This window comes from Sminthopsis crassicaudata, chromosome 3, assembly GCF_048593235.1.
Source record: "Sminthopsis crassicaudata isolate SCR6 chromosome 3, ASM4859323v1, whole genome shotgun sequence".
NCBI classification, from domain to species: Eukaryota; Metazoa; Chordata; class Mammalia; order Dasyuromorphia; family Dasyuridae; genus Sminthopsis; species Sminthopsis crassicaudata.
This window is the reverse complement of record NC_133619.1, coordinates 583,311,466-583,335,860: the sequence shown is the minus strand read 5'-3', so window position 1 is coordinate 583,335,860 and position 24,395 is coordinate 583,311,466. Positions and strand designations below refer to the sequence as shown.

The 24,395-nt window shown below is 35.5% G+C and overlaps 1 protein-coding gene and 2 pseudogenes across 1 annotated transcript; 2 read left to right on the top strand and 1 right to left on the bottom strand.

Moving 5' to 3' along the window:
• The first annotated feature begins 11,287 nt into the window (after window positions 1-11,287).
• On the top strand, window positions 11,288-12,227 carry LOC141563634 (olfactory receptor 51B6-like). The gene is given in 3 exon segments (XM_074305007.1): window positions 11,288-11,378; window positions 11,381-11,964; window positions 11,967-12,227. Coding segments are annotated over 3 exon segments (936 nt in total).
• An 8,376-nt stretch (window positions 12,228-20,603) lies between these two features.
• On the bottom strand, window positions 20,604-21,440 carry LOC141559913 (high mobility group protein B1 pseudogene; annotated as a pseudogene).
• Window positions 21,441-23,028: 1,588 nt separating this feature from the next.
• LOC141559912 (olfactory receptor 51Q1-like) lies at window positions 23,029-24,088 on the top strand (annotated as a pseudogene).
• The last annotated feature ends 307 nt before the right edge of the window (window positions 24,089-24,395 follow it).

Genomic DNA, 24,395 nt, shown 5'->3' with positions numbered 1-24,395 from the left:
AAGTCTGCCTCTGAGGGCCAAACAGACAAATGTAACCCCTCCTTGATGTGACAATTCATGTAAACATTCCATAGATCTTTTCCAATTTTGACATTTGTTTTTGTGATCCTCTGGTTTCTCAGGCCTCTCACAATCCTAGATATTCTCTACTGTGGAAACATCCTTCTATAAATGTGATAATTAAAACCGGACAATCCTCTAGATGGGTTCTAACCAAAGAAAGTAATGAACAATTAATTAAGTTACCCAGTTCTGACAATTGCTTTCTGAATCAGAGAGGGTTCAATTCCTACATTTATTAATTAGTGTATATGTGAACAAGGTCTATATGTGGGGGTATTAAATTCCATAGTATTTTTTTAGATTAAAAAAGTTTATGGAAGACTAAGTAGCCTTACTTGCATAGCTGATATTTAGAAAAGACAGAAAAGTGTATACGCCACTCCCACTTTTCCAAACATCAGAATTTCTTAAGTTTTTTTTTAGTGTCAGTATCCCTTTAGTATTTTGATGAAGCCTTAAAATCTCTTCTCAGAATGTTTTTCTTTTAAATTCGTAATTGAATTGAATACTAATACAAATTGAATACAAATAATTGAATACTAAATTTTAATTAGACATTTAAGGAAAAGCTCATTTTTATTTTCAATAAGAATTTGAATTCCCAAAATCTTTTCAAAACCCTTTCTCTAGTTCTTTAATTATGGGCCAGATACCAACTAAGTACTGGGGATACAAAGAAGGCAAAAGGAAATCCTTGTGAGAAGGAAAAAGACAGTCCCTGTGAGCTCTCATCTGATTCCAACTAACTCACAGCAAAGTGAGAGATAGTGATTACTGTTAGAGGGACATACTTGGGCAGGAGGTTCACAGCATGTCTGAGTGGGAAGGGGAATAGGAAAAAGAATCAACATGAACCTATGGAGTTTAATTTAGGAGTTTTTCTATCTTCTTGGGAGACCGTACCAGTGAGACCTGGAGCTATCTATGGCTTAGGCAGAGTAAAATAAGATGTCAGAAGCAGAGCTGGGTTTGAACAGTGATATACTCTGGCTATAAAAGTAGGAGTTTGTGCTCTGTGGAAGGGATAAGACTGCCACCTTCTGGAGATTGTAGAAAACTTCAGGAATGGGATTTATAGGGAGGATGACTGTAGCTAGGTAGGGGGGAGCAGGAAGAATTCCAGTTCCTTCACCACACTTGACAGGAACTTCAGAGGTTATGGCTGCAAGCAGAAAGGTGTATCATAACAAAAGAAACCCTCAAATGGTTTCCATATTCAGGGAGGGGAGGGAGTAAATGCATATGAGTTTGTATTAATTAACTCACATGAGTTAGGAGGGAAACTAGAAGATACTCAGTTGAGTGGAAAGATACCTGCAGATCATGTTGTAGGATGCAAGATGAGAATGTAAATAGAGCAAAGACAAATATGACCTTCAGTATGGAATCAGCCTTTTTCCTTCACCCTCCTCTCCCAATTCCTTGCTTTTGATACCATTTTTAATTCAAGATCTCACATTTTTTGGACATAAACTTAGAGTATATAGGTATAAAGGTATAAAAAACCCCATAAGAAGTAGGAGACTGTTTCACAATAGGGTGATCTTCAGCTGCTGAATGAAACAGTACAGACATTTGTGTAGATAGGGGGGGAAAGTACAGTAGCAGGCATGTTAAGAGTAGGGTTCAACCCAGACTACCAGTGCTTCAGCCTACCCTGGGGTTCCAGCTGCCAGAAGGAGTAGAATTGGGTGTTTTGAATTGAGAATTTAGATTCTGTGGATTCATAACATCTGAGTCAACAAACATTTCTTAAGCACTTAAGAACAGTAGAAATCATCTAGACCAAACTCCACATTTGTCAGAGGAGGCTGCTGTGATCCAGATAAATTAGGTAACTTTTCCAGTGCTACCTACATTGAGAGTTCATAACTAGTATTAGAATGTGGGTCTCATAATTTCAAGTTCAACTCTCATCCCACAGTACTATGCTGCCTCCTCAGGCACCCAGATTGTATTTCTTTTTTCTCTATTTTTTTTACATATGCAATAATTTTAAATCTATTCCCATATTTGTCATGTCAAGAAAGAAAAAATCAGAATAAAAGGGGAAAAGAAACTATGAAAAAGAAAAATCAAAACAAAAAAATAAAGGTGAAAAATAGGATGTTTCGATCCACATTCAGTCTTCATAGTTCTTTCTCTGGTTGTGGATGCTATTTTCCATTCCAAATTTATTAGAATTGTTTTGGATCACTGTATCAGTGGGAAAAACTAGGTCTGAAATATTTAATCATCATACAATCTTGCTGTTAATATGTGCAGTGTTCTCCTGGTTCTGCTCAATGCACTCAGCATCAGTTCATGTAAGTCTTTCCAGACTTTTTTGAAATCAGTCTGTTCATCATTACTTGTAGGAAAAAAAATCCCTTAAAAACATATACTATAATTATTCAGCTATTCCCCAATTGACAGGCATCCACTCAGTGGCTAATTTCTTCCCACTACAAAGTAGACTGTATTTCTTGAGGAAATAGTTGCTCTAAGTGGGCAAAAATATAATAATTCAAGAATATGCTTTGATAAATTCCCATGAAACTCTTAAACTGGCTACCCATTGAAAGGACAGAACTAAAGTGAGGATAAATGTCTTCTAGGAGTCAGAGAGGGCTTGAACATATTATATCCAGACTATCCCTGAGAAATCTATGGAATAGAGCTTAAGGTAAGTCATATTCAGGGCTAACATGGAATAATGGAAGAAACTCAAAAACTTTTTGTTGAGTCATCATAGAACAAAGATGCAGGGAGTTTTGATAGATGTCAGATGAAAGAGGGAGATTTTCTGGGACAGCTGCTGACACCCAATGAATACTCTGAAGCTGTCATAAGGAAAGATAAACATGGGAAAGTAAAGTACCTAAAACAAAGTTTTCACTGGAGGGCCTAGCACTCATTTTACATAATCTCCATTCACTTTACACTACCTGAATAGCGAGAGTCTAATTATCCAGCTCCCTCCTCAAGTCAGAAACCTGAAAGCCTTTGGGATGGATTCCAACTCACTAGTCTAGCTCAAGCAAAGGCAGGTGGGAAGGGAAGGAAGCTTTTTCCCTAGGAACTGAATAAATTGAAAGATGAAGAATCTTTAGAGACCTTGAATCCTCTATAAATATTCTGTTGATGGCAGGGACACTTTGCAGACTCTGAAGATTAAATATTTTATCTAGATACTTCATATGAGACAGAGGCACCTCTGGACTATGATTCAGGTGAGGAGGGCATATGGAAATTCTAATGAAATAAAGTGGAAAAGTGGCAGAGAATTAGCTATTCCCCAGCACTTCTCTTAGGGAAAAGAATGGGATCACTGAGGAGACATGTTAAAATTGCTTAACTGCTTACTGATTTGGTTATAATTAATGGCTTAATGTAATGTGAGGGTAGCTCATGGGGCTGAAGGATAAGTAAGCAGTGAGAGTAAGAGGTTAACTTCACTGGGATGGGCATAGCTTTTCAGGAGCTGTAATTGTCTTCTTAGAGCAAGATTTCTCTTTCTTCTTAGGGAAGAAGGTCAAGAAACTGTCTAGATGTGGAAGTGGAACAGGGGAACATAGTCATGATATGTTTTAAAGAGGGTATAGGTTTTGAATCTCCTGAAGAGAATTTCAATGCTTGTCAATTCTATTCTCTTCTATCTTATTAACTTTCCCTTTATGCTCTTTAGGTACATCATGGTACTCACTCTATTTCTTGTATTACATCTAATTTTTCTCGTTCCTATATAATCTAGAACAAAGACTTAAATGTATTTCATCAAAAATGCTTGTTGAAAGAATAAATGCCCAAGCAGATTCATTGTTGATTTGGAAAGAAGAGGGTTATAATAATCTTCAGGTCCCTAGGACTCAGGGAGAAGGTTTTCCTGAAAACCACTCTAATAGGCCAAATTACAGGGGGGAAAAGCATTCTATGAGGAGTTTAGTACTATAGAAGATATGGCTTTTGTCTTCATTTTGCAGTTAAGGAAAGAGTTTAAATGGCTTTTCCTCAAGTCACAAAATTCATTTTTATTACTATTTTCTCTCTCTTGGTTTTTATTCAGTTATATGGATTAATCCAAGTAGTCATAGGATCACTCATCTTTGGAACTGATGTGAGAGATGAAGGAAAGATCACTAAAGAAATCCCAACAATCTGAGTCATTCATTCACTCAGACGGTTTAGATTTATTTTAGAATCAAATTAAAGTCATAGTCATTGAGTCAGTTTTTCAGTTTATGTGTTAATAAATCATTACAAAGACTATCATTCTACCCAACTATTGGGTCAAGAAACTTGAATTAGGAGACAATTGGTGGGTATGTGACATAGCGTCATTAGTCCTATCAAATTAAAAAAATCATGTCCTTAGATACTTTGTCAATGTTCTTTGATGGTCAGCTGCTCAAATAGCTGTATGACCAAGGGGATGCAGCCCTGGGCCCAGAGTCAGGAACTTATCTATTCAAATGTGACTACAGGCACTTATTCTCTGTGTGACCCTGGACAAGTCAAATAATTTCTGCTTTTCTCACTTTCTTCACTTGTAGAACAAAAACGATAATAGCATCTACCTTTCAGTGTGATCATGAAGATCAAATGAGATGATCCTGTGGGTAGCATGCTTAGCACAATGGTACTTTATAAAGATTTATTCCCTTTCTTCCCTCCTGGTTAACACACTAGCTATTGTAACTGACTTCCTTGTCATATGTCATATGTCATAATCAGTCAGATATACTGATGTTCCCTAAGATAGAGACTCAAGGATACCTACAATTGAGGAATATTATATAGATCATTATACAGTGAAAAAAATGTAATCGTCTCCTAATTCATGGTGACATCCTTGGGTGCATGGAATGTGTGCTTTTTCATTTTTACATGCTTAGCCACTGAGCAGCCTCCTCTACACAAGAGAGGTACTTAATAATTATTTGGATGAATTTGCCATTTCTTAAGCATTGTTCTCCCTAATATACATAAAGCTTTAAGTAATTGGACCTGTGATTCCATTGGTATAGGGAATTTTCAGGACAGGAAATGCTCTTTACTAATGCATGTCATCACATTTCCTGAAAATTTCATTCTTAGAGCATTGTATGAAAAACTGAAAGGTTAAGGAATCTTGTCTAAGGTTAGACAATTAGTATGTTTAGAGGGAAGTTATGAACCAGGCTGTTCCTGGTTGAACACTGTCTTCCTCTATATAGTATACTACACTGTCTTTTAACATATACAAAAGAAATAGACATCAAGATACCAAATAATAAATGCAAAGTATATAAGGCAAAGAGATAAAGTGGTTTGAGAGGCATGGCAGAAAAAGAAGAGATAGGGAATGCAAATTTGTAGGCTAATAGTAATATAGATTGAGACCTGCAAAGGACTGGAGAAATCATCTCTTTTACTCACTCATTTATACATAAGAAAATTAGATCTAGATAATGTAATTGACTTTTTCAAGGCCATAGAGATAGGAAATTTCAGAGACAGTATTTGAAATATCATCTAACTTTAAATCTATTCTCTTCTAATACACTGTCATATATTATGAGAAAAGCAGCTGGGGGAAAAAATCTACTAGATCAAGAAATGTGACCTGTCCATTCAAGTTTCAAAACAGTAGGAGTACAAAGAAGAAGGAAAAGAAGAAAGATCTGGAGAGAAAGTTATGAGAAGAAAAGATATACAAGTAAGCAACAAAAGAAGAAAAAATAAGTTCATTGGGATCTAGTTTTTTGTCTAACCCTAGGGAATCAAAATGAAATACATTTTATGGCAGGGCTATCCTTGAGTTCTTTGAAGAGATGAGTGGAGCCTAATGGTAGAGGAAAAGAGGCAATGATGGTCTGGATTAGGGCCATGAATAAGTATCTCTATTATCTTAAGAAAAAGGAATTAAGGGAAAGTTTTTCCTTCTCTATAATAAAGACACAAAAGCCAAAGAAAATTGTCAATGACTTAGGTTTTATCAAATGTCAAAGTGTAGTTATAAGTCAATGAAAATATATACAGTGCAGGCTCAAAGAGCAATCATTTAAAAAGGTTTAGAGTGTACTGGAAAGAACACTACTATTAATATTTATAATTCCATTTCCATGTTTAATATTTATATGATGAGCAATAAAGTCTTTAATTTAAAATATTCTAATTTTCCTCAAACTATGATGTTTTTGGGAATAGGAACTAAAGAGCCAACAAAAGAACTAGGATCTGATATATATCTGCCTGTGAGATCTTGGTACTTGTAATTAAACACCTCTGTGCTATAGTTGTTTTTTGTTTGTTTGTTTTTTTTTTTTTCATATCAAGACAATAATTTTGAGAGAAGATATTGACTTAAATTTGTAAATAGAGTCTCTTCACATTGGAGTTCACTAGGCCAAGGTTTCTTTTTTTTTTTTTTTTATTAAAGCTTTTGATTTTTCTTAACATATGCGTATATAATCTTTGACATTAACCTTGCAAAAGCTTGTGTTCCAATTTTCCCTCACTTCCCCCATCCTCTCCCCTAGATGGCAGGTAGTACAATATATATTATACATGGTAAAAATATATGTTAAATCCAATTTGTGCATACATATTTATGCAATTATCTTGCTGCACAAGAAAAATTAAATATAAGCAGAAAAAATAAGAAAGAAAATAAAATGTAAACAAATAACAACAAAAAGAGTGAAAATGCTATGTTGTGATCCACCTTCAGTTCCCACAATCCTATCTCTGGGTGTAGATGGCTCTCTTTATCACAAGATCATTGGAACTGTAGATCAAGATTTCTTAAAGTTTTTGACGTTTGAAATCTTTTTGTCTTAGAAATTTTTATAAGACCATAGGTATAAGGGTATATAAAATAGGCATACAAATCAACATTTACTCTTAATAAATCATAATTCTCCAAGACCCACAATTGGTTACAAGACCCCGTATAAGTTAATGAGGCCCCCAACCAAAAATTAAACTTGAAATACTAAAATTAAAAGGAGAAATCAATAATATTGAAAGTAAAAAAAAACTATTGAATTAATAAATAAAACCAAGAGTTGGTTTTATGAAAAAGCAAATAAAATAGATAAACCTTTGGTAAATCTGATCAGAAAAAAGAAAGAGGAAAATCAAATTGTCAGTCTTACAAATGAAAAGGGGGATCTTTCCACCAATGAAGAGGAAATTATAGAAATAATAAGGAGTTACTTTGCCCAACTTTATGCCAATAAAGTTGATAACTTAAGTGAAATAGATTACTTCCTCCAAAAATATAGGCTTCCTAGATTAACAGAGGAGGAGATAAATTGCTTAAATAGTTCCATTTCAGAAAAAGAAATAGAACAAGCTATTAATCAACTCCCCAGGAAAAAATCCCCAGGACCAGATGGATTCACATGTGAATTCTACCAAACATTTAAAGAACAATTAGCCCCAATGCTATATAAACTATTTGAAAAAATAGGGGATGAAGGAGTCCTACCAAACTCCTTTTATGACACAGACATGGTACTGATACCTAAACCAGGTCGATCGAAAACTGTGAAAGAAAGTTATAGACCAATTTCCTTAATGAATATTGATGCTAAAATCTTAAATAAGATATTAGCAAAAAGACTTCAGAAAATCATCCCCAGGATAATACACTATGATCAAGTAGGATTTATACCAGGAATGCAGGGCTGGTTTAATATTAGGAAAGCTATTATTATAATTGACCATGTTAATAATCAAATTAATAAGAACCATATGATCATCTCAATAGATGCAAAAAAAGCATTTGACAAAATCCAACATCCATTCCTACTAAAAACTCTTGAGAGTATAGGAATAAATGGACTATTCCTTAGAATAATCAGGAGCATATATTTAAGACCATCAGTAAGCATAATATGCAATAGAAATAAACTGCAACCTTTCCCAGTAAGATCAGGAGTGAAACAAGGTTGCCCACTATCACCATTACTATTTAATATAGTACTAGAAACGCTAGCATCGGCAATAAGAGCCGAGAAAGAGATTCAAGGAGTAGGAAATGAGGAAATTAAACTATCACTCTTTGCAGATGGCATGATGGTATACTTAGAGAACCCCAAAGACTCTGCTAAAAAGCTACTAGAAATAATTCAAAATTTCAGCAAAGTGGCAGGATACAAAATAAACCCACATAAATCCTCAGCATTTTTATATATCACCAACAAAATACAACAGCAAGAGATACAAAGAGAAATTCCATTCCAAACAAATGTTGAGAGTATAAAGTATTTGGGAATCCATCTACCAAAGAATAGTCAGGAATTATATGAGAAAAATTACGAAACACTTGCCACAAAAATAAAGTCAGATTTAAATAATTGGAAAGACATTCAGTGCTCTTGGATAGGCCGAGCGAATATAATAAAGATGACAATACTCCCCAAACTAATCTATTTATTTAGTGCTATACCAATCAGACTCCCAAGAAACTATTTTAATGACCTAGAAAAAATAACAACAAAATTCCTATGGAAGAATAAAAGGTCGAGAATTGCAAGGGAACTAATGAAAAAAAAGTCAGAGGAAGGTGGTCTAAGTGTACCTGATCTAAAGCTATATTATATAGCAGCAGTCACCAAAACCATTTGGTATTGGCTAAGAAATAGACCGGTAGATCAGTGGAACAGATTAGATACAAAGGACAAAAAAGGGTACTTCTATAGCAATCTAATCTTTGACAAACCCAAAGATACCAACATTAGGGATAAAAATTCATTATTTGGAAAAACTGTTGGGAAAACTGGAAATTAGTGTGGCAGAAATTAGATATGGATCCACACTTAGCACCATATACCAAGATAAGATCAAAATGGGTCCATGATTTAGGCATAAAGAATGAGATCATAAATAGATTAGAGGAACAGAGAATAGTCTACTTCTCAGACCTGTGGAGGAGGAAGGAATTTATGACCAGAGGAGAACTAGAGATCATTATTGATCACAAAATAGAAGATTTTGATTACATCAAACTAAAAAGTTTCTGTACAAACAATACTAATGCAAACAAGATTAGAAGGAAAGTAACAAATTGGGAAAATATTTTTAAAAGTTAAAGGTTCTGATAAAGGTTTCATTTCCAAAATATGTAGAGAACTGACCCTAATTTATAAGAAATCAAACCATTCTCCAATTGATAAATGGTCAAAGGATGTGAACAGACAATTCTCAGATGAAGAAATTGAAACTATATCCATTCATATGAAAGAGTGTTCCAAATCACTACTGATCAGAGAAATGCAAATTAAGACAACTCTGAGATACCACTACACACCTGTCAGATTGGCTAAGATGACAGGAACAAATAATGATGAATGTTGGAGGGGATGTGGGAAAACTGGGACACTGATACATTGTTGGTGGAGTTGTGAAAGAATCCAGCCATTCTGGAGAGCAATTTGTAACTATGCCCCAAAAGTTATCAAACTGTGCATACCCTTTGACCCAGCAGTGCTACTACTGGGCTTATATCCCAAAGAAATACTAAAGAGCGGAAAGGGACCTGTATGTGCCAAAATGTTTGTGGAAGCTCTTTTTGTAGTAGCTAGAAATTGGAAGATGAATGGATGTCCATCAATTGGAGAATGGTTGGGTAAATTATGGTATATGAAGGTTATGGAATATTATTTCTCTGTAAGAAATGACCAGCAGGAGGAATACAGAGAGGCTTGGAGAGACTTACATCAACTGTTGCTGAGTGAAATGAGCAGAACCAGAAGATCACTATACACTTCAACAACAGTACTGTATGAGGATGTATTCTGATGGAAGTGGAAATCTTCAACATAAGGAAGATCCAACTCACTTCCAGTTGATCAATGATGGACAGAAATAACTACACCCAGAGAAGGAACACTGGGAAGTGAATGTAAGTTGTTAGCACTACTGTCTATCTACCCAGGTTACTTATACCTTCGGAATCTAATACTTAATGTGCAACAAGAAAATGGTATTTACACACATATATTGTATCTGGGTTATATTGTAACATATGTAAAATGTATGGGATTGCCTGTCATTGGGGGGAAGGAGGGGGAGATAATTTGGAAAAATGAATACAAGGGATAATATTATAAAAAAAATTACTCATGCATATATACTGTGGGAAAAAATTCTAAATAAAATAAAAAAAATAAGTTAATGAGACACGGAATAAGAAACTTTGCCCTAGTCCAAAGAAATCACAAGTCTAGGTAAGACCTCTTAATTAGAAACTCCATCTTACAAGTCTAAAAAAGTCTCAATGCAAATACTAATTTGCTATATAAATTTGTGATATTAATCTTATCATCATTGTTCCTGAATTTAATAAGCTAAAAAGTTGTCTTTATATCAGGTAAGGAGAGAGCATACAAGAAATTCTTCTTTTTTCTCTTATTAATTTGGTTACTCCACCTTATGCTGGCCATATAAAAGACACACTGGAGGAAAGATGAGAGAACTATTTGGTAAACTATTACAGAGACTGATCCACAAAGAAGCAGAAAAAATAATTTTTGAGGGTCCACACTTAGAACCAAGTGTGTGTATATGGTCAGTTTGAACAATATTGGAAAAAAAAGACACCACAATAATGTAACTTACATTATTGCAAATTACATTACATAATGTAATCTTACATATGAAAGTATGAGCAGTTAATGAATTTGTATGATTGACTCCCTGAAGTGATACTGCTAAATTTTCAAGTAACAATAGCACCAAAGGTTTTTTTTTTTATCTAAATAAACATAAATTTTAATATGTAAGACCTAGATAATATAAATAATAAAAACTACAATGTAAGTAAATTGATTTACAGACACAGACTTGCCATGTTTACTGCAGCATCTAACACAGTGATTATGAAATAAGGCTTGCAAATGAGTACTGATACAAGAAGCTCTTTCCCTTGGTTAATTATAGTTCTAGCTACTAACACTTTGATCATGATTCTTTACTTTTGGAAGAGAAATATATAGGAACAGAATAGAGTAAATAAGAAGCAAAAATATTAAAGAAAGGGTCTGTCTAGTAGGGGCCACATAGCTCATCCTTAAGTGTTATAGTAATATAGTTATTTTCCTTTTATCAAAAATAAAAACAGGATCAAGTATATTGCTGGCATGAAAAATTGGTAAAAAAAAAAACAAAAAACAGTCACATTGGTCAAAGAAGAGACCTGCATTCCTGAGATCACAGCAATAAGAGAATTCTCTTTTTAATCTGCAGGAGTTCCAATATGTGGCTCAATATTAGCTCAGCCCCCTTCCTTCTGATTGGCTTCCCAGGACTGGAAGAAATCCACCACTGGATCTCCATCCCTTCTTTTCTGTGTACATCTCTGTGATTCTGGGCAATGGCACCCTCCTCTTCCTCATCAGGGATGACCACAATCTTTATGAGCCTATGTACTATTTTCTAGCCATGTTGGCTGCCCCTGACCTTGGGGTGACTCTAACCACAATGCCCACTGTACTAGGGGTTCTGTGGTTAGATCAAAGGGAAATTAGTCATGGGGTATGCTTCTCTCAAGTCTACATCATCCATTCATTCGCTGCAGTGGAATCAGGTGTGCTACTTGCCATGGCTTATGATCGATTCATTGCCATTTGCAATCCACTAAGATACTCATCTATCCTGATCAATACCAAAGTGGTGAAGATTGGGGTGGGTGCACTACTAGGAGGTTGTGTATCTATTGTCCCCCTAATAGTACCCCTCCATTGGTTCCCTTACTGCCATTCCCATGTTCTCTCCCGTGGCTTCTGCCTCCACCAGGATGTCATCCAACTGGCCTGTGCAGATATCACCTTCAATCGCATCTACCCAGTTGTTCTGGTTTCATTTACTGTATTCCTAGATTCCCTGATCATCCTTCTCTCTTATATACTGATCCTAAAGACAGTCATGGGCATTGATCCTCAGGAGAGGAGAGAACGAAAGCCCTTAACACCTGTGTCTCCCACATCTACTGTGTTCTGGTTTTCTATGTCACAGGGATTGGCTTGTCTCTCATCCACCATTTTGGAAAGCATGTGCCCCGTGTGGTTCATGTTGCAATGAGTTATGTCCACTTTATCTTTCCTCCATTAATGAACCCCATCATCTATAGCATCAAAACTAAGCAGATTCAGGGTGGTTTTCTTTGCATATTCTCTCCATGCAAACCCAAGACCTAATCAGTGCTCCTTGGGATACATTATAAAGGGAAGTGGAATCATTATTTTTCTGCCAATAAAAGCTATGCCTTTTATAATGCATATAAATTCACATTAACTTTTGTGACCATCATTGTAATAGCACTGAAAATCAATTTCACATTATTATTTCATTGTGAGAACAAATGTTCATGAACATCTACTGTATTCAGGGTACTGTGGCCCTTGCTGAATATCCTAAGTGGATCTCAGCATGTCATCTCAATGAACTTCAAGTTTAATGAGATTGGGGCATGGGCTAGGGATTAGATGTCTACATTTAAATGTCTCATTATTCTAAATAGTGTGTGTGTGTGTGTGTGTGTGTGTGTGTGTGTGTGTGCATTCCCTGCAGTGGCTTCTACCTACTTTGGTATTCCATATCAAAAGGATTCTAGGACAGAGAATATTAATCATCTAACAACTAAACTTCTGGTAAAATGAATCTTTTAAAACATGACTTGAATTTTCTTCTATATAGATATATCTTCTATAATAGATATATCAGCTATCTCTGGATCCATAGTTGAACACTTTCATGATTGTTAGAACAAGTTTTCTATTAATACGACATTTGAGAACCCAGGGACAACTCCTGCCCCTCTCCTCATCCAATTGATGAAGAGTGAAGAAAGACCTCAGAATACATAAATATGATTCCATAGGAATAACAATGAAGAAAGCTACTCAATTCTTGAGAGAGAGAGAGAGTTGATAGACTCCATGGCAGAAACACATTTTTGGATGTGGACAATGTGAGAACATTGTTTGCTTTATTGCGCATATTTCTTACAATTGTTTTGGTTTTCATTTAGGGGAAGTGAGAGAGAATAAATTCTTGTTAAAATAAATTTAATTACTAAAAACACAAATATTAGTATTACTAAATGGAATGAAGTACATGAAAGAGAAACAGATTAAATTATGTGAGTTTTTAAAAAAGGAGTATTTTTGCCAGCTACACTTTACAACAATCCCTTAAGAGATACAAGAAGAATTTGTTTATTCCAACTTTAAGATAAAGAAATTGTAGCTCAGAGAGGTTCAATGACTATTAAACATATGCAGAAAATAATTTCAATGAGAGTTCAAACTAGACAAGTTTACTATATATATATTCACATAGTCTCTCATGCTCAGACATGCTTACCAGCTGCATTCAGAGATAAGCTTATGGGCCAGATACTCCTTCTATCATTTTAACACTCCCTCATCCTCTAAATTATCTCCACTCCTACCACCAAAATTACTGCGAAATCTAGATGTTCACATCCTGCTTAAAACACCTTATCATTAGTTATCTGTTCTACAAGATTGACCTTTTGTTCTCTGCTTCCAGGATCCTTCTAACTCCATTTTATGTGCTTATAGGTTTATAGACCTGGCACTGGAAAGAAACTTAGTAGCCATCAAATCTAACATCTTCACTTTATAGATGAAGAAACAGAGACCTATTCACTCTGGCTTCATCATATATAAATTCAATCTTCACAAAACATTTCAGAATAGTTGGTCTGGTATTGTCTGCTAGCTCTGGGAAGGGATTCTAACATTTGAATTTGTGTGTACATGACCTCATGGGGTGAATCTGGGGAAAATTTAGGGAAGAGATATTGTCCATAGAAGATAATTTCTATTATTCTGCTCATTTATGTCATTGAAATTTAAAACTTTATCTTAATATTTAAATGATCCTTCAGGACTTTATTAGCATATTCTAAGAACTTTGGGCAATAAACAGAGTTCAGAGATAAAAAAAGGTCAGTAATGATATTGGCTTATATTTACTTATGCTGGCAATAACACAAGAAAGACTAACTCATGGATACTTAGGAATATAAAGGAAAAGCAGATGCCCTATCAGACCCAATAAGCCTAATGTCTCAGTGCTTTGAGCTTAGAATATGCTCCCAAATACTTGTCCAGCTCTTATCGTCCTGATCATTGACCCCCTCCGTTTATTGTTAATCCTCATGAACATTTAATTAAATTAATTTCTTAAAGATTCTTAAAGAATGATATATATTAGGGCAGACTAATAACCTTGACCATGGAACTGATTGGAGAGTGTCTCCCTCTAATCTTTATATTTAATCCTACTCCCAATGCTATAGTCAATTACTTCACATTAATCTCTTCAACCAAGCCCAAAGCAACAACTATAAGTCCCTCAGAAAACTGGCTGTAACGTGATAGATAGACCTAAGAGAGAGTGATGAGAGATGAGAAGCCCCCTTTATCTTCTTATCAATACACATGCTGTTTGTGGTAGATGCAATGAGTGAGGAAAGAGTCAGAGAGAGGTATTGCAGAACTCTCTAAATAGAAAGCTTAGAAAGACACAAGAAATGGATGTATTGTGTGAAAACATACTGAAAAGATGAAGCCATTTCTCTGTACAGATGGGGGCAGCAAAAAAAAAAATAGGATTGATTTTTAGATTTCTGAGGATGTTGGAGAGCAAGAAATACTCAATAAACACCATTCCTTCATAAAGCACTGAACCTGGGGAAATAAATTATAATGAGTCAAAGTACAGGTGACATTTGCTACCCTCAAGAAGTTAATATTCTTGACTCATAGAAGAAATAATATATACATTTAATATGGGTATAGAAATGTATCATACTCTGCAGGAAACTAGGAGAGGAATGGGAAACAGGAAGGGGGGAAGATAAAAGAGAGGGCATATTGGGGAAGGGAATGATCAGTAGCAAAACATTTTTGAGGAGAGGCAGGGTGAAAGGAAAGAAAATAGAATAAATGGGAGGAAATACAATTAGCAATAGTAATTGTAAAAAGAATTTTGACTCAGGTTTCTCTGATATGACCTCATTTTTCAAACATAGAGGGAACTGAGTCAAATTTACAAAAAAATATGAGCTATGACCCAACTGATAAATGATCAAAAATATGATATATACCCAAAGGACTATAAATTCATCTATAGCCTTTGTCTTAACAATACCACTACTAGGTCTGATTCACAAAACAGGTTTTTTTTAAAAAGAAAAAGGGCCCAGACAAAAATATTTATAACACCTGTCTTCCCAGGTCAAAAAATGGAAAATCAAGGGGATGACTATTAAATGGATAATAGCTGAATAAATTGTGTTATGTTATTTTGAAGGAATATTATTGTTCCATGGGAAATGGTGAGCAGGATGCTTTCAGAAAGAAATCTGCCAAGTTCTCTATGAACTCAGGGAAAGTGAAATGTTCTGTGTACAAAGTAATAGCAATGTTCTAGGATTATCAGTCATAAATGATTTTACTATTTTTAATAGTACGAGGACCTATGACCATCTGAAGGATTTATGATGAAAAATCCTATCTCTACCCAGAAAAGGAATTGTGTCTCTGAATACAGATTAAAGCATACTCTCTCTTTTAATTTTTTTTTCTACTCTGTTTTTCTTGAGAGGTTTTTTTTTTTTTTTTTTGAGTGGGAGATCTATGTTTTCTTTCACAATATAACTTTTATGAAAATGTTTTGCATAATTTCACATGTGTTTTTTTAATGGAGACTGGGGATGGGAATAACAAAGAAAATGTGGAACTTAAAAGTTTAAAAAATAAATATAAATTTTTTTTTAGAAATAAGCTGGGGAATATATTAAATAAAGGCACACATAAGAGAAAGCTAAAAAAAGTAGCTTTGAGTAAAAGAAGGAAAGAGGGCAAAGGGGCATTAAATTGAAAGTATGGGAAGTCAGGAGAATAGCCTGGTAAAGGATCAAGCTATAGTTCTTCTTTTTTGTACTTCTTAAATTAGAGCTTTTTAACTAGTCAATCAATCAGAAATTGATTACAGAGGTGGAAGAAACTTCTAGCATGGAAGTTTAGGGGCATGGTAAGTTTCCAGAATGAAGAACTTTTTGTGACATTATGGAGAAAGCCCAGAGAGGAATGCAATCAGTTATAATTCACTACTTTTGAATTAGTGAAGATAGGGGTACTATCAATGTACTACCAAGGGGCTTTGTCTATGTTCTCATTAATAGTGCTCATCCAGCAGTTCTTTTAGTGCCATTCTCATGTTTTCTATCATGTTTTCTGCCTCCACTAAGATGTCTTCACACTGGTCTATGCAAATATCACCTGTTTTTCATCCACCATTTTGGAAATCAATGGAATATGTGGCTCATATTGTCATGAGACATGTCTATATATCTACTTTCTCTTTCTACTAATGTTATCATCAACAGAATTAAGATGAAGCAGATTCAACATGGCATTCTTTTGCTTCCATGTAAGACTAAGATGTGCATAGTGTTCTTGGGTTGCCCATAAAAGGAAGAGGGGTCATTTTGCTTCTCAACAGTATGATTGTCATAAAGTCTCAGGATCTTTTCCACAGAATATTTAACCTTTAAAAGATTACTAGGGCTACTGTTTACTATAAGATAAATATTTATTAAGTGCTTCCTGTGTTCAAGGTATTGTGTTAAGTATTGAGGATACAAATTAAAAAAATGAAAAACAAACTCTGCCCTCAACAAACAAATAGAGGAAGACAATACACAAAAGGTAGTAGAAAAGGCAGAGGGGAATGTCAATTAAAGTTATGCCTGAACAGAGACATATGAAAATAATGGTGGAGTTGGAACCAAGCAGATAAATTGGTAGAAAATGCTAGTCCAATCTGCATCCTTTTGGAAAATCTTGCTACAACAACCTTTTCTTTTCCCCTACTTCCCTTACTGCCTCTGCAAAAAAAAAATAGTAATATGTATATAAAAAGATTCACCCATCATGTGCCATTTAAAAATCTCTACTGCTAAGGAATGTGTTACGTTCCAGAGGCTGATGTTATTTTTCACCAGCTTGAATCAAAAAGAATTTTTCTGTGTGTCTACCATTTGTCTGCTCACCTATAACTTTCCCCTACTGTTCCACATAGGGCAGTTAGGTGATATAGTGGATTGCATTCTGAGTCTGGAGTCAAGAGAATCTGAGTTCAAATCAGATCTTAGAAACTTTGCTAGCTGTGTGATCCTGAGTAATTTATTTAACCTTTGTGTCTCAGCTTCATCAAATGAAAATGGGGATAATAATACCTTCTATATCCTAAAATTGCTCAAATTTCAGAATTAAATGAGATAATATCTGTAACATGCTTGGCACTGTACCTGCTAGATAGTGGCATCTAATCAATACTCCATCTCCCCAAATTCTGTCCTCTGTACAGATGTTTTACCTTTTTTACATGACTAGTTTTCATATAGCTAAAGACAGCAATTATATTTTCCTCCTTCCCTCCCTCCTTACCCATTTCTGTTCTCTAAGCTTTACATTTCCAGTTCGTTCAACCAATCCTTTTACTAGTTGATGAAGGAATCATGGTAAAGGAAAACATGCAATACATGTGGAGAAAGAGAACCTGGGTTCAAATATCCCTTCTGACACATTACCTGTGAATATGGGCAAGCCAGTTATTTACTCTGAACCTCCTATTCCTCATCTGCAAAATGAAGAATGTCCTCTGATGTCCCTTTCCTCAACAGAATAATGATCATATGATCTCAAGGTCCTTCATTATTCCACTTGCCTTCCTTTAGAAGCCTTCTAGTTTAACAATATGTTTCCTAAAATGGGAACTGTATGTTAGAGACAGGGTTTGGCCAAGGCAGAGTATAATGGAACAATTCTTTCCCATTTTGAATACTTGATCAAGTATGTATTCTGTAGAGTTGTGTTTCTGTGAAATTACTTGATGTCAGACAAATAAATTCCAAGTCTTATTTAAGCTAAAAGAGAAAGAAAAATGCCCATTTATTTTAATTTCCTCCATATTTTCCATTTTTTTTTTCTATTTGATGTGCATCGCATAGCTTCCTCATGAAAAAGAATGGGAAGGAGGAAAGTTCACAAAGGGCTGGTTCTTGTGAATACCAGGTAAAATTTAGACAGATCTTTGTATTGAGGTAATATTTGATTTATTGCAAAAAATTGCAATGTTGAAAGTAAGAGTCATTTTCAGCTTTTGACTGACCTTTAAAGTCACATCATTTCAAAAAGTACTTATTAACTGCTTCAAATGTGCTCATACAAAAATGGTAAATACATTCCCTGTCTTTCATGGAATTCATATTATAACATACAACCAACTACATACATTCAAGGTTTGTACAGGGTAAATCAGAAGGAATCTCAGAGGATAGACACTAGTATTTTATGATCTTGTAATCATCCATATGCCATATGTTTTATCAAGCACCTATTTTTTCAAGCTTGAAATCCAACTAAAAAATGCAAGAAAATTAAAAAAAAAGTATTGAACAGCAGAGAAGGAAAAGAAGGTGGGAGCAAAAATTTTAACTGAATCTATGACTTTATTTGCATGTGTATTCCATGGGCTGAGGAAGATCACAATCCATACATGATTTTATAATGTTTCAATGAATTCATAAATAGAAGGGAGTAACCATAACCTAGGTGTCTAAATGAATATACTCAAAGGAGATCCTGTGTCCATAAATGATTATATTGATGCCCCTATCCTCTTGACTTTTTAAAATATAGAACCTGGGCTTCTACTCTCCAGGGACCTTTGGATACCTTATATAAGCACTCCAACTTTGTTTACCACATGGTAAAGATCAGAGACATGCAAGAGATGGTGGGTACATGGACATAGGGTATCTAGAACTTCTAGAAAAACAGGTGAGTCCCTCTCCTACATAGATAGGACATGAAGGAGGAGGGAAATCCTTAGACGCAGGAGTGAAGGATCTTTCTAGGGAAGTGACGAGAGAAGTAAATAAATTTAAAGAGACATGGTGTCATCTGGTATAACCTATGGTCCCTTCCTTGAAATAAAGTTTTAAAAAGTATAAAATAAAAATACATAGGATTAAAATGGAAACAAATTATATCAAAATACAATTATCAATATATTAATAAAATCACAAGCTGAAGGTTAAGAACTTCTGGGCTAAATCACAGATAACTAATTTCCTAAGAAAAAAAAATTCAGATCATAAACAGAACTAGAATCTGGGAAGAATTGAATGAATGAATTTTTAGATGGCTGTCCATATAATTCATTCACTTAGACTTTATTAAGCATGTATTATTTCTAGGCACTGCATGAAATTTTAGGGATACTAAGACAAAAATCACTTCCTACTCTAAAGAAACTCTCAGTTCAAATGAGATTGAATGTAGATAAAACAACATACTACAACTACACACTAGCAAGACATTAACAGGATAAATTGGGAATAATCTCAGAGGGAAGACATTAAGATTAAGGAAGAATGGGAAAGAACAGAGCACACTTTGGGAAAGAACAGAACATACTTGCAAGAAATGAACAGAAAAAGTGTTCTAAATATGGGGGAGAGCTTATGAAAATGAGTGGGGAGATGCGTATTCTAGGAAGAGTAAGGAGGTCAGTGACACTGGATTACAAAGTAATTAGAAAGGGAAAAGTATAAGAAAACTGGAAAGATATGAAGGGACTAGGTTATATCAGAATGTAAAAGCCTAACAGAGGATTTTATATATGATTTGAAAGGTCACCAGAGTTTATTGAAAAGAGGGGTAATATGGTCAGATGTGTTTTGGGAAGATCAGTTTGAGTGAAGGATGACTGGAATTAAGAGAGATTGGACACAGAGACCAACCAGCAGACCACTGCAATAATTCAAGGATGGAGTGATGAGGGTCTGAACCAGGGTGGTAATAGTGTTAACAAGGATGTATTAGAAAGATGCTATGAAAACAAATCACAGGATTTTATAACTGTGAATGGATGGTGTTAAGGATGGCAACTAGATTGTGAACCTGGGGCACCAGCAGAATAGTGTGCCCTCAGGGGATTGAGATTTGGATTGTTTTTGGAGTGAACTTAAAAAAAGTTACACTGACCTTCCCCGTACTACATGCTGATGATAGTATTTCAGACGAAATAAGGAAATCTAGGAACTCCAGATATACAGGGGCTGATCTATTTGTCTGAGTAGGTGTGGAGTTAGCTTCAGCATTCTTTCTTAGCCTCATAGGATCATAGACCTAGAGCTGGAAGGGAGCCCAGAGTCTTTTTTTTGTTTTGTTTTGTTTTGTTTTTTTTTGTTTGTTTGCTTAATATTATTATTATTATATATTTTTTTGCAATTACGGAGTGGTATTCAGTTAACAGAACAACAATTATTTCATATGCTGCATCAAAGACAACTGAAGATAAAAGTGAACTACATCCCCATATATAACTAATTTGTGCTGTGCACCAACAAGAACCTGCTTTAAATTCCCATGCCAATTTATAACCCCCATACTGTACCAGGCAAGGTTAGTGGCTATTGAAAATACCACTAAAGGACAGGGCTATCTAAAGACACATTCGGTAATGTGTTAACTATACAAAAAAAGACACTGTACAGTTTAAAAACAAATCTTACACAGCCTTACATTTCAATTTTTTTTTCTTTAAAAGGAGTGAGTTATGTACAGGAGGGTTAAATGCTTTATAGACAAGAAAAAAATTGCTCTATAACCAACTTATCGTCATCGTCATCTTCCTCCTCCTCCTCCTCATCTTCTTCATCTTCCTCCTCCTCCTTCTTTTTCTTGCTCTTCTCAGCCTTGACAACTCCTCCTTTTTTTTTTTTTTCCCACATCAGGTTTTCCTTTAGCTCGGTATGTAGCAATATCCTTTTCATATTTTTCCTTCATTTTAGCTGCTATCTTTTCATAAGGTTGCTTGTCATCTGCAGAAGTATTATTCTACATTTCTCCCAATTTTTTTTTTTGCCACATCTACAATAGAAAAACCAGGATGCTCCCCTTTGATTTTTGGACGATACTCAGAACAGAATAAGAAAAATGCCGAAGGAGGCCTCTTCGGTGCATTGGGATCCTTAAACTTCTTTTTTGTTTCTCCCTTAGGTGGTATGTAGGTTTTCATTTCTCTTTAATAAGGAATCTTATCAGCTTTTCCCATGTCCTCAAATTTTCCTTTCTCTTTAGCAGACATTGTCTTCCACCTTTCTGAGCATTTTTTAGAAAATTCTGAGAAGTTCACAGAAGCATCTGGGTGCTTCTTCTTGTGTTCCTCTTGGCAGGTTTGCACAAAGAAGGCATATGAAGACATTTTCCCTCTCGGCTTCTTAGGATCACCTTTGCCCATTTTTGATTATTTTTTTGTCCCAACGCTGTCTCTATGGAGCTCAATGTACTGCAATGGCTGTGAGAGCACGAGCCAGAGGCAGCCTCCCAGAGTCCTTTTTTTTTTTTTTTTTTTTTTTTCCCCTCTGAGGCTGAGGTTAAGTGACTTGCCCAGGGTCACACAGCTAGGAAGTGTTAAGTGTCTGAGACCAGATTTGAACTCTGGTCCTCCTGAATTCAAGGCTCGTGCTCTATCCACTGCACCACCTAGCTGCCCCTCCCAGAGTCCTTCTTTATCCATTTCCCTCATTTTCTAGATGAGAAAACTGTGTCCCAGTGGGTTGTCTTTTCCCCAAAGTCACATAACTAAGCAGTACTAGAGTGACACTATAAAGATTCTTTTACTCTACAGTCAGAGTGTACCACACTCCACCATACTGCTTACATTTTTGTCACTCAGAAATTATTGATTTACAGAATTTCAGAATTAGAAGGGACCTCTGGGATCTAGATAAATACCTACCTGTTTATATGCATATAGAACAAGAAAGCAACCAAACTAGTTGGATCTTCCATAGATAGATTTTATTCTGTCTATATAGAATGAATATATGTGAATATATATTAATAGAAAAAAGGCAGGGAAGGCAATGTGCACAACTCATTCCCTCTCTATATCTCCTGCATTCCTATGGTAATCTGTAATTCCTCCCATATATCTAGCTTCTAGAGCTGCTCTCTCTCTGGCTGGCCTGGTTCCTGCTTTTCCCCTTCTATTCTGTATGATTCTTTTTTGTTTGTTTGTTTAATTCAACTTGTGTTTTTTAAACACGATTTCCTAAAGAAATATAATCTTAGAATCACAACTATGTACAGCAACAACTACAACAAAATTCTAGTAATTTTCCAATCAGCCTTATTGTTATATCATTGTTACAATAAAAGTAACAAAAATAAAATAAAAGAAACAAGCAAAGCCTTTGGTTCTGTGTAGGCAATATTTTACCCTTATAGTACATTACCTTTGACAAAAGGAAAGAATCTTTGTAATAGCTAATTTACATTATATTGTTTTTTATTTAGAGTTATTTCACTGAAGCCTCCAATAACCCTGTGAATTAGGTACTATAATCTTCATTTTATGGATGAGGAAACTGAGGCTGTGACATTGGAAGACTTTTCCAAGGTCACACGGCTAGTATCTGAGGCAGAATCTGAATTCAGTTGTATCCTAACACTGACCACTCTTCTCTCCACTCTGCTACCTAGTTACCCGGTTACTCCTTTTCTCAAGTAATTTTAGTCACAATATTGTTGTCTACTTCCCATTTCCCTAAAATCATCCTGTGGTCTTCACTTTAAAAAAGAAAATAATATGAAATCTTCACCTTAGTTCCTTCTGACAGGAGAGAAGGCTTTCTCTCCTGTCCTCTTCCTTTTTCATAGTATGAGGTCCTCTTTGGGCTGTCTTTTATGCTCCTGTTTTCTCTATATGATCCTCCTTGCTTTTGAGTCTCATGAAGAGACAAGATAATCGGATATGCTCTGAATCCAATGATAAGGTATTTAGCTTAATTTATTAGCTTTGTCCTTTTCTACAGGTTCTCTGTGATGATATGTCCCTCAGATGTTACAAAAGAAATGATAGAGGAATAAGTGGATGTTTCTCAAAGTCTTATAATATGTGGAGTACATTATTTTGTAAACTGAAAACTTTGCTTTAGAATGAGACACAGTCTATTTTCTTGTAGAGAGATACCTGCCTTGGAGCTACATTTAACTGTGATGTCAGCCATCACTAACACCACTGAAGAACCCTTGTATTTCATCCTTACTGGCATTCCAGGATTTGAGAATTGCATATCTGGATCTCCATCCCATTCTTCTGCTTATACATGATTTCCATGATGGGCAACACCTCTATCCTGGTTGTCATTTGGACAGAATCCTCACTCCACCAGCTCATGTACATGTTTCTTTCTATGTTGACACTAACTGACCTAGGTCTGACTCTCATTACACTGACCACAGTCATGCGTCTCCTCTGGTTCAATGCGCGTAAGATCAGCTTGGAAGCCTGTTTCACCCAATTTTTCTTCCTCCATGGCTTCTCCTTCATGGAGTCTTCAGTACTTCTGGCCATGGCCTTTGATCGCTATGTTGCCATCTGCCGCCCTCTCCACTATGCTTCTATCCTCACAGACACAGTTGTCAGCAGGATTGGGATGGCCATAATTATCCACTGTGTTGTGGCAGTTTTGCCCCCTCTCTTCCTGCTCATGTGGCTGCCTTTTTGCCAATCCCACAGACTCACTCACTCCTATTGTCTCCATCAGGACATGATCCGCCTGGTCTGAGGTGACACAACAATCAACAGCTGGTATGGCTTTGGACTGGTCATAGTCATCTATGTGCTCGACCCTCTCCTCATTGTTTTCTCCTATGCACTGATCCTGCGCAGTGTCTTACATGCTGCTTCTCGGACTGAACGCCTTTGAGCCTTCAATAACTGTCTTTCTTATATTCTGGCTGTATTTGTCCTCTATGTACCTATGATAGGACTGTTAATGGTCCACTGCTTTGCTTGGCATGCCTCCCCATTGGTTCATGTGGTGATGGCCAATGTTTACCTACTGTCACCTCCTGTGATGAATCCCATCATCTATACTGTGAAGACCAAGCAGATCCGCCAGAGTATCCTCCGACTTCTATCTCAGAGGAAAGTGTATTAAGAATGGAGTTAAATATCCTAATCACGAGAATAATAGCAGGCCAAGAAAAGAAATAAATTGCCAAGATAATTGTTTTTAACAATCTCTATGTCAGATTATTTATCTGACACATCTAGACATATCATGTTCAATTCTAGGACTTACATTTTTAAATTATATTGATAAATTTGAAAGAATCTAGAACAAAGAATACAAAAAAGCTTGGAGCAAGAAAATTTCCTCAACAAAATATTTGGATATAAGTAGAAAGAATGGAACTCTGCCTGAAAGAAAAAAAAAGAAGAAATCAATATATGAAGGGAAAATA